This window comes from Rhincodon typus, chromosome 2 (genome assembly GCF_021869965.1).
Source record: "Rhincodon typus isolate 14 chromosome 2, sRhiTyp1.1, whole genome shotgun sequence".
NCBI lineage: Eukaryota > Metazoa > Chordata > Chondrichthyes > Orectolobiformes > Rhincodontidae > Rhincodon > Rhincodon typus.
In genome coordinates, this window is record NC_063333.1 from 124,787,259 (window position 1) to 124,799,232 (window position 11,974).

The 11,974-nt window shown below is 38.9% G+C and overlaps 1 protein-coding gene across 1 annotated transcript in view; it reads left to right on the forward strand.

Annotated features, from left to right (window-relative positions):
• The window catches only part of LOC125486510 (acidic amino acid decarboxylase GADL1-like), a 21,878-nt gene extending 10,119 nt beyond the window's left edge, over positions 1-11,759 (forward strand). The window contains exons 2-4 of the mRNA XM_048614287.1: positions 8,386-8,552; positions 9,648-9,774; positions 11,672-11,759. Of these exons, the coding sequence (XP_048470244.1) occupies positions 8,386-8,552; positions 9,648-9,774; positions 11,672-11,682 (305 nt within the window). The 3' untranslated portion in view covers positions 11,683-11,759. The remainder of the gene's footprint in view (positions 1-8,385; positions 8,553-9,647; positions 9,775-11,671) is intronic.
• The last annotated feature ends 215 nt before the right edge of the window (positions 11,760-11,974 follow it).

The window sequence follows — 11,974 nt, forward strand, 5'->3', positions numbered from 1 at the left end:
AGACCCTTCATCAGAAATTTCTGATGAAGGGTCTAGGCCCGAAACGTCAGCCTTTCTGCTCCTATGATGCTGCTCGGCCTGCTGTGTTCATCCAGCTCTGCACCTTGTTGTCTCTAAGTCAGAACAGAAACCTGTTTTTGACAAGATCTCAACTCCCATACTTTAACAAAGAATGGGGAACTTGCCCTTTAATTTTCTCTTCTTTATACCATCTGCCCAGATCCCTTAACCCCAAGTCTATATTGCAGACTATGATGGTTTGCAAAATGTAACATTATGCATGTGGCATATCATTGAATAATTGTCTTAGCTGCAAATGAGAGGGAGGACTTTAGACTCCAGTGAAGATTGTTGTTACGCTCCACCACTGCTGACGTCATTTGGCAGCTCATCCACTGAAACCCGGCTGCTGAGCAGTGACATTGTATTAGGGGCTGTCCTAAATGATTCAGAATGGGACATTTACTCAATTCAAGAGGAAATTGCAGCTCCAGAGAGCTGCTGGCTAATCTACTTAGAATACAGCCCTGTGGTCCTATCAACACTGAAATTGAGTAGTGGCCATGTGCTGGGTTGGAACTCATTTCCCTCTGGCATGTATCTAGTGGAGTGCTCATGAGCATACAGATGTTTTTCAACCTTGGAGAATTTTAAAATGATCTGGATGAGAAATACCCTGGATAGCTCATCAGAAAAGGAAGACCATCGTCATCCAAGGCGGGAGGATGAAGATGAGGTATCATCGCCACACAAGTCACATACAGGTGTTCTATTCTGGCAAAGGTTCACCCAGTGTGATACATTATACATAAAGCTCTGCAATCTGCTCCATCCATCAGCCCAATCCACTGCACACCCCTCATTTATTAAACACAACTTCTATCACACAGTTAATTATTGAACAATGACTGTTTTGTGGAAGTTCCAAAGTAGAGTCATTGGGGTCTCAAAACATTAAACTCTGTTTTGCTGTCCGCATATGCTGCCAGATTTGCAGTCGTTCTCCAGTTCTGTCTGTTTTTAACAGAATTCATCAAAACAGCAGTGAAAACACAATCAGGATGGCAATGATGGGCAAGATGTGGAAGTGTTATTAATCGTTACATTTCATGTTGAATTATTTTAAAAAAGGAATATTTTGCTAAACACTCATTGTTTCAGTTTGTCACCTATTTTGAAAAGAATTAAGATGTATCTTAATCTTAGTGCACCACAATCTTTCCAAGGGCTCTCGTTTGTGAATACCTGTATATCTCCTTTCTGTTAATGCTATGGAATAAGTACCATCTTTTCTTAGGGAATTATTTGTTTACAATGCTTTGTGCAAGAAAACCTCCATTTCAATTGTATGAAAATTAAAATTAATTTATCATTACTTCTATTGCACAAATCTTACCTTGCAAATAATTAAAGGCAGAAATCTACTACAGTGCCTTCTCTGCTTGAGCATTGTCTTAATCTTTCATAGATATCATCACTGACTGCATTACTCATCAATTATACTAAAAGGGGATGGCACGGTGGCTCAGTGGTTAGCACTATTGCCTCACAACACCAGGGACCTGAATTTGATTCCATCCTTGGGTGACTGGCTGTGTGGAGTTTGCCCATTCTCCCAGTGTCTGTGTGGGTTTCCTCTGGGTGCTCTGCTTACCTCCCACAGTCCAGTATTTTGTGGGTTAGGTGGATTGGCCATGCAAAATTGCCCATAGTGTCTAGGGATGTGCAGGCTAGGTGGATTAACCATTGGAAATGCAAGGTTACAGGGATGGGATGGGTCTGGGTGCGATGCTCTTTGTGGACAGTCAGTGTGGACTCGATGGGCCAAATGATCTGCTTCCACACTGTAGGGATTCTATGAATATTTTCTTCCTCTAAAACCTAGGAGTTGCAACCTTGTATTTTTACCATGTCATTCTTTGTTCTTCTAAAAATATTTCTGCATGTTATAGCATTTATCTCAGTGAACCTCTTCCCCTTCTCCCTAAAGGGTTTGTAGATTTCACTGCCGATTAATTTGTTAATCTATTAACCGTTATGCTTGGTTAGTATATGCTTGCTGATTCTCAGTGTATAATTTATGTTGCATGCTCAGCATTTTGCCTTGAAAGGTTATCCACTTGTCCTCTGTTGAACCTTAGTAGTTGAAAACTACTTTTCAATGAATTTATTGAATCATTCCCTCCTTTCTTTGAAGTTAGTTCTTTTACATGACACGCTGGCTCAAGCCCTGACTTCTCACAATGCCCAGTCATGTTTAAGCTAGCGTCTATCATTGATTCGATAGTGAGTATTCTCCAAGGTCAATGTGATTCACATTTTCTGAGAGTGAAATTCAATTTGGGTGATGGTGGACTAATTGTCCATTGAAACCAATGGATAGGTAAATCAGGTGGGTGTATAATTGACAGCTAATCTATAACCGTCTTGTTTGTTTCTCTGTTTAAGTTGAATTTTACCATGTTGTTTTGATGTAACAAGCCTTTCCTATGTTCTATTCTTTGAAAATAATCCTATTTATTGTGAAAGCAACCTTTGTTATTTTAACGTATGAATACAAAACTGGAATATTTGATATTTATAACATTACAATGATTTGCAGGTAGATGGTTTCATTTTTCTGAGCGGGAGGCTGCGTTGGGCTGACCTCTGGGTCTGAATGTCTTGAATTTCAAGTGTAGTGGAATCTAATGCCAAGTTGGATTACACAGTGCTTTGTGTTCAGATAAGCACAGTAATATCAATATCAATGCAGTAGTGGACTAATGACAGTAGTTGCAATCTCAGTTAGCTCAACAGTTACTTAGAAAAATGAAATTTAGGAGCAGGAGTAGGCCCTTGGCCTTTTGAGCCTACTCCACTAATTCAGTATGATCATAGTTGATCCTTCATTTTAGTACCATATTCTTGCTTTCTCCCCATTACTCCTTGGTACTTTTAAAATCTGAAACAAATCTATCTCTTTCTTGAATACGTTTAGTTATTTGGCCTTCTATCGTGGAGAAATTCACATGTTTGTTATCCTTTGAGTGAGGAAATGTATCCCCATTCCCAGTTCTAAATGGTGTACTGCATATCCTGAGACTGCGTCCCCTGATTCTAGACTCTCCAACCAGGGAAAACATCCTTCGATGCATCTGGTCTGGCCAGGTCTGTTACAATTTTATACATTGCAAACAGATCCCTTCTCATCCGTCAGAATTCTAGTGAATACAAGCCCCCGTTGAACCAATTTCTTCTCAAAGGACACTCCTGCATCCTCAGTACCAGCCTATTGAAACTCTGCTGCATTCTCCCTATAGAAAGTATATCCTTTCTTGGGTAGAGAAACCAAAACTGCTCACAGTACTCCAGGTGTGTCTCACCAAGGTCCTGTATAACTGCAGTAAGACATCCCTATTCTGAACATCAAATCCTCTTGCAATTAAGGCCAGTATACCATTTGTTTCAATTGGCATCAATATAATTAATTGTTCTCATTCACTTAAAACATAATGTGGAGTCTGTTTTAGCTTGGAAAGAAGAAGAAGGATAAAAGAATGTTTTAACTTATTACGTTGATGCAACCTGAAATGCATTGCTTGAAGGGGTGGTCGAAGATGATTCAATTGTAACTTCCAAAAGGAAAGTGAATGTAGTTATTTTGGAAATATTTTCAAGGGAGTAAAACTAATTTGAATAGCTGTTTTGAAGAGCTGACACAGGCAAGATGGCTGGAATGGTTTCCTTCAAGGTTGTATCATTTGCTGAAGAGGTCTACTGCGGAAAGACTGCCAAAATCATCAAAGACCACTCCCACCCTGGTAAAACTCTCTTCCAACCTCTTCTGTCAGGCAGAAGATACAGAAGCTTAAACACATGTTCCAACAGGTTCAAGAACAGCTTCTTCCCTGCTATTAGACTGCTGAATGGACGTCTCTAATTTCAAATCTAATGTTGACCTTGCTTTGTGCACCTCCTGTGCAGCCATAACCTTGTGTGTCTCACTCTGTCTAAACACCCTATGATCTGTATGATATGATCTGCCTGTACTGCATGCAAAACAAAAAATTTGCTGTACTTAGGTACATGTGACAACAATAAATCTAATCAAATCAAATGTGTTCTTTTGTTATCAACTTTATACATTATGATTGCATGTATTAAGATTTTATCACATCTTGTCCATGAGCATGATTAAAGGATATATTTTGTACAATGGCTAATACAGAATTAGAGAATATTGGACACAGCCAGGTGTCCTACCCCCTCACTCAATCTAATCATCCAATTTCCTGCTGTGTGAATAATGTTCTCTTGGGTGTCATTCTGATTAACATCTTTAGGAGAGGAGAAAAATGGAATGAGTGGGTGTGTACAAAATTGTAGCAAGTATGGCCCTTGAGTATAAATATTTTACATAGCACTTCGATCATCATTTGTCAGTCGTTCTAAGAATGTCATTTGTTTTCAATGTTTGCTGAACAATGTAGAACTAGAATTTGGTGATTCTGGTTTAAAAACAATGAAAATTTTTAAAATCTTCACCGTGAGTAATGGTAAAATTAGTTATCTTGCATATATGAAGCAGGTCATTGGTAAACTGAGGCTCACCCTGCCTCTCGCTCTTTATGATATTCTCAAGTTATTAGGATCAAAATGCCCCCATTTATTGTTTAGGTAAATTTCATCTCCAAAGTATCAAAGCTAGAATAAAAAAAAAATCCTTTTCGGGTCGTGGAATTAGGCTGTTCACTATAAAACTCATTTCATAAAATGAATCTTAATTGTCAGGAATCATTACAGTAAGTAGGCTAAATCTGAATTGAAACTTCAAAGAGCTGGAAGCACATTTAATTCAAGTCATTTCCCAAAATGTGCTGAATTTACATTAGTGTTCAGTTTATGATCTTGCTCTTTTGATGGTTTTAACACCAATGCAATATATTTAATTCTGTTAGATACTTAATTGTATCTGCATTTGTGTGGTGGTCACTTGGCGGCCTGGCGTGGCGGTCTCCCAGCTCTGCCCAGTTCGGCCCAGCCCAGCGGTCACTCAGCTGCCCGGTGTGGCGGTTTTTCGGCCAGGCATGGTCTCAGCATGGGCCTCTGATCTCAAAATGATTCCAGAGTGGTCTCCCAGCTTCGAGAGCCTCAAGGTGAAGCCTGGCATGGTCTAGAATCAAAGGCCAGTGTGGACTAGAGGCCAGATGCTGATTGGGACTGGGTTGGAAGGACTGTTATCCTGAATTTCTTATTTTCTAATCATTCTTATGATCTGTAATGATGGACTTTTTTTTTTACTTTTTCTACTTTTATTTCCCCTAAGAATTTGTATTGAAGAATCTGTACCTAGGTACCTTTGTACCTAAGATGGCACGTAAGTGGCAACTTGTAAATCTTTCACTGTACTCATGTGAGTACATGAGACAGTAAAGCTAATTAAATTCAATTCAACTCAATGTTCAAGTACTGTGTGCTTGAAACGAGAACAATTTGTTTTGGTGAGCCCACTGTATACTTCAGTCCCTCCACAGCCTTATTTCTTTTCTCAACCTGTATTCAAGTTCTTGGCTTATATGCTACCTGGTAAGCAAGTTTAATTTCCGACTGGACAAAAATTTATCACCTTCCATACCCAATGATTTTTCCTGTGTTATTTTTCTTAAAATCTTCCTTCTTTAAAGTCATTTTTAATTTGCCTTTTCTCTTGGTTTTACCATTTCTTTTGTATTTGTCTTTCACCCTTATTAATGCAGATGCTGTCATTGTTTCATGATACCAGTGACCTCACCTGTAAGGCATTTAATACATGAATAAGCAAAGCCTCCATTTTGAAATGGATCACTACTTGTTCCTGTATACAAAGCCATGCTAATAATCCTTTTGAAACAAATTATCTAATGCAGTGAGAGACAACAAATTACCTCTGATTGAATCCACACTACTTTACCTGGCTGCAGTGCTGATCAAGATGAAAAAGAAGGGTATGAAACGTGATGTTTAAACCTCATTGCACAGATGAAGATTTTTATGTGTCACAGGTACATATGAAAATTACATCAATGATTTTTAAAGCTACTTGAGTCACTAGGTTTGTACAATCAATGTAATGGATATTCCAGCTGTCCTTCATTTGAACTCCATTCTCTTTTGCTTAGAGTTGGGTTACACACACACACATTCAAATCAGCGAATCCCTATAGTGTGGAAGCAAGCCAGTTGGCGCATTGAGTCTACACTGACTCTCCAAAGAGCATCCCCCCCAAGCCACCTCCCTACCCTATCCCTGTAATGCCCATGACTAATCCCCCTAGTCTGCACATTCCTCGATGGTATGGATAATTTAGCACTTCCAGTCCACCTAACCTGCACATCTTTGGACTCTGGGAGGAAACTGGAGCACCGGGAGGAATCCCACACAAACACAGGAGCAGACAAACAAGAGGCTGGAAGAACACAACAGGGCAGGCAGCACCTGGAGGAAAGGAGCAGTCAACGTTTTGAGTGTTACCCTTTTTCAGACACAGGAGAATGTGCAAGCTCTACACAGACAGTGGCCTGAGGCTGGATTTGATCCCGGGTCCCTGGCGCTGTGAGGCAGCAGGGCTAACCATTGAGCCACCAAGCTGCCCCGATCTTATACAAAATGTGATGGTCATATTATATTTGATGTAGATTATATTGAAGTAATGTAATATTTCTTATATAATCTTCTGGTGACATCTTTTCTACTTTTGCTCTATTGTTGTAGTGTGATAGATGTTGGGAAAAATTTAGTTGGGAACCAATCAGATTTCAGACTTATTAGGTTGGAATTTAAATTATGTGAGTCTCTACTGGATTGGAGGATGCTGTGGGAGATATTGGTAGGAGGGTGGGAAATCTAAAAAACATTTCTGCCATATGCTGTGGAATTATTAACTGTACAGCAAGCACATTGAACAATTTTCTACCCAAACCCTACTTTTTTTTTTAGAAATCCTTTTTTGATAGATGCAGTTATCATGACATGCCCCCTCTGAGACTGGTTGCAAAACACAGAAACAGAATGTAATACTGTGCCTGAGTTAAAGGGCTATGACAAAGTTGTAATGATAAGTGGGATCTTGAACAACTTTTTCTGCTGGGAACAGTCTGTTAATTGAAATTCTATCCATTGTGTTCATGTCAGCTCTTCCTAGCTAATTCATTACTAGTATTCCTCATGTTTAAAACTGTTCCCTTCCACTGTTCATAATAAAATCAACCATGTAAGACACATTTTAGATCTAGTTCTTAGCTCAGAAGCATTGTAAGTTCAATCATTTAAACTCATTAACGCATATAATTTGTACTTAATGTATAAATTGTAGTCTTGAATTAAGGTTGTGTGTTCATTAGTCAGCACTTGGTGAAGTTTCTGAGAGGACAGAACAAAAGCCTATTTTTGCCAGACTGAGAGGCAGAGCAAACTGTCACCTGATTCAGTCCCTCACACCATGTTCATGATTATAATCAACTGTAAAATGTAGTACAAAAACAAAGTTGCTGGAAAAGCTCAGCAGGTCTAGCAGCATCTGTGAAGGAAAAAAACAGAGTTAACGTTTCGGATCTGGTGACCCTTCTTCAGAACTCTTCGAGATATGCAACTCAGTTTTTTCCTTCATAGATGTTGCCAGACCAGCTGAGCTTTTCCGGCAACTTTGTTTTTATACCTGATTTACAGCATCCGCAGTTCTTTCGGTTTTTATTTTGTAAAAATGTAGTGATTGGAATGAAGATCTTATTGGCTTTGCAGTCTTTGATTGGAGTTGTTAACCTGGGCTAATCAGGCAGCCCTGGCTTGTAGATATAAACTGGAGATGTAGAAAGTCTTCTCATTCTAGGGACTGACTCTGAGCTGGCTGGTCAGAGCCCATGTACTGTGCACATGTAAATAAAGGGTGACTTGGTAATGGGATACTAGCCTCGGTGTTAATTATTTCAAAAGAGTTCCATTGAATTCTTCCATTGATTTACTCTATGCAGCAGATTTGAATCTGGAGGCAGAAAGCAAGTCAGAAGGTGGAAAGAGGAAGACGAATAATAAGTTAGAATCATAGCAGTTTCAAAGGAATAGAAACCAGGAAAGGTGCTCCAGCTTTCATTTTGTCCAATAAGATCATGTGAGAGTAAAACTTTTCTCTCGTCAAAGTGAGTTTTTTTGGCATGTCTCTTCTATAGAGTAGCCTTGTGGTATTAACTGTACTAGCCAGTTATTCATTGTTCAATTTTGGGGAATGAAATGTAGAACAGGAGGATTCTATTGATAACACTTTTGAATTTTACATATGAATGATATTCAGTGTGCATGGTCACTTCTATGATTCGATTGTATTGCTGTCTGTTCGGACACCAAAACTATCTTGTTATTTTTCAATGTAGATGAGTTAACCAATGATCACTACCTTAAAAAGGGTGCGATCCTGGTGGATGGCGTGGTCTTGAATGGGCCTCTTCTGGATGCAAAAGCAGGAGAGAAGTTTGTTGAGGAGGCATTCCCAATCATCATGGAAGATGCCATAAAGAAAGCAACTGATGTCAATGAAAAGGTACAAACACAAAGTAATAATCAGTCATGCAGTGTATCAGTAGCAATATATTGAAACACTTTAGCAAATGCAAGTCTTCAGCAATTGAGCACCAACTTTATAGGATTTGTCACAAAGACTGTCATTTTCCATTGATGAAATGTCACTATCCAGGTAGTGATACATATATGCATTTTTTAAAAATCTTTAAACCAAATTGATCTTGAATGAATTTGTTATCCATTGGATTTCAGATCTTGCTCTTAATGTTGAATAACTATGTAGAATCACGTTCTAATGATAGTACATCCTAATGGGAGAAGGATGCAGCATTTAGTAATTTCCTATTGTTATTTGTCAGATTTAGTATTCTTGAGATGTGGTTGAAAAGAGCTTCTCAACATCTTTCCTTCGATCAATTTTAATCATAGCTTGATGATTTCTTATTGGATTTTATGATTATCAGCTTGTTGCATTGAATATAAAAGTGAAGAGGGCACTCAGTGTGTCTCTGTCATAATGTGATAATGTTATTACCGTCATACAGCTCTTCCTTGAGGCTTTTCCCTGCACTATAACTACAAAGCTTAATAAAAGTGTTTTAATTGTTTCTACCTCAGGAGGCTTCAGGCCATCCACATGCAACAACTTGCTCTGAAAACTCTGTCCTTTTTTTCCACAGCTGTGTTAAATTCTATCGTAACAGCTGAGATCATCCACAGCGTTCTGAAATAATCAACAACATTCTAACTAAAACAACTCACAGAATTCCAAAAACACAATCAATTTGTACCATCTACTAATGTTAAACCAACATTCTGAGTTTTGCATTTCCTAGGTCCTCCAACTGTAAAATGAGGAACTCTTGTTATGATCAAAATATTTCTAAAAATGCCTAAGTTTTCTTCCTTAACTGTAAATAATATATTATTTAATGACGATAGCATGACTTTAAAATGGCATATTTCATCAAAGTGCTTTTTGAAAAGGAAAGTGACCATTAATGCTTTAAATTACCAGATTTTCATTTCCAATTAAGCCAGAAGAAATCTCTCAGACTTGTCACTTGACATTTTCCTGTGTTTACATTGTCCCTAATTTTGTATGTACTTTAAGGTGTGTGAATGGCAGCCTCCAGAAGAGCTGATGAAACTTCTTGACCTGGAATTGAGGGACACAGGAGAATCTCATCATCAGCTGCTACAACGTTGTCAGGATGTTATCAAGTATAGTGTGAAAACAGGTAGGATAATACTCAGTGTGGCAACTTCATATTTAAAGCCCCACATTAGGCCAGAGAACTGTATCCTTTCTCAGTGTGGATGGAATGAGGTAGATTGTGCCATTTAGATGAAGGGCTGTCCTTCAGTCAGTCACTGGAGTTGCATTTGGGTTTACAAATCTTCCAGTTATTTCTCCTGACATTTAGCATTAATCTCCAGGTCCATATGATATAATAATGAGATTTGTGTGACTGCTTTTACAGCAAGACAACGTTTGACTTAGCCTGGTATCAAGAAGCCGTATTAAAATTGAAGTCAGTGGGCTCCTGGGGAAAATTCTGCACTGTTTGGAGTAACACTCAGCACAAAGGAAGATACTTGTAGTTGGAGGCTAATGATCTTGATCATAGGACATTGCTAGGGTAGTACCCTAGCCTGGAGAAGCTTCATTAATGATCTTGCCTCCATCAAAAGATTGCAAGCAGAGATTTTCGCAGACATTTGCACTGTGCTCAGTATCATTCACAGTTCTTCAGATATAGGAATTAGGCAAGCAAGAAATTGGACAGAATATAAAACAATAACAAAAGGGTTTAGAGGGATATAGGCCAAATGTAGGCAAATGGGACTCGATTAATTTAGGATATCTGGTTGGCATGAACGAGTTTCTGTACATCTCTATGTCCGTATGCAGCAAAGTTAAGGCAACATTCAGGCTTGGGCCAATAAGTGGCAGGTAACATTTGCACCATACTAGTGCCAAGCAATGATCATCACCAACAAGAGTGGAGAATCTAACTATGTCTTCTTGACATTCAATGGCATGACCATCAACATCCTTGGTTATTGATGACCAGAAACTTGACTGGACCAGCCATATAAATGCTCTAAATACAACAACAGGTTGGATACAAGGAGTTATGAGGCATGTTAACTCATTTCCTGACTCCCTATAGCCTATGCACCATTTGGAGTGTGTTGGAATACTCTCCACCTGCCTGGATATGTGCAAGTGCACACTCAAGATGCTTGACATCATCCGGGAAGAGTAGCTGCTTGAATGGTACTCCAGCCACCACCATAAACATTTACTTCTGCACCACCAAGCAGTGGCAACAATGCGTACCATCAACAAAATGCACTGCAGCAACTCCCAAGGCTCCTTTGACAGTACCTTCTAACAGTGAGTGGCTTGAGTCCGGAATGTACTACCTGGAAGTATGGTGGGGACAGAGTTAATTGAGGCATTGAAGAGGGCATTGTTTCTTTTAAAACCATCTTCTAATGTGCAAGGGTATGGGGAAAAGGCAAATGGCCCTAAGTCATAATGCTCATTGGAGAACTGGTGCAGTCATTGTGAGCCAAATGGCCTCCTTCTGAGCTCCTTCTGTAATTCTATGAAGAATGCGAGTGGAAGATACATGGCAACACCATCACCTTCCAAATCGCACCATTCTGACTTGGAGTTTTATCACTATTCCTTCACTGGGCCAAAAACCGACAACACCTTTCCTGACAGCACCATGTATGTATGTGCACAAAATAGACTGCAACAGTTCAAGAAAACAGCTCACCACCAACTTCACAACAAAATCCCCAACTGTGCACACATTCCATGAAAAAAAATTGAGAAATCTGGTGGAAAAGTTACAGGGTCATTTTAAAAAAGAGTTTATAAAAGTTAATGTAATAATGAATTAATAATAAAGATTTCAGTTAATGTCTGATCAGAGTTGGCAAGTCTAGATTCTTCACAACAGACCATTCAAATGGGCTTTAAGAATTTTAAAACAAGAAAATGCTTCTTGAAATAGTTCTTGAAATAGACTTGAAAGTCATTGAAAAACTAAAATCATTGGTAACATTTCCCTTTGCCGATTGGATCTGTTATTAACTGCATTTCTTATTTACTTACAGAGAAAATTTAATCTCTGGTGCTGAATTAACAGATTACACTGGCATCAATACAGGGAAAGAACAAATCAGCCAGGGATGCAGATGGAACAACACCCCATTTTCCGCTTAGGGACTTTACAGCCTCTAGGACGCAGCATTGAGTTCCACAACTTCAGAGTATGACCTTTGCACTCCATTTTTCTTACATTCCCCATCCTCTACTGGCCTTGTTTGTATCTTGTGGCTATTTCTCTCATTTTCTCTTTTCCACAACTAACATTTACATCTGTTTTTAAAACAAAAAGCTCATCACCAACTGTGGAT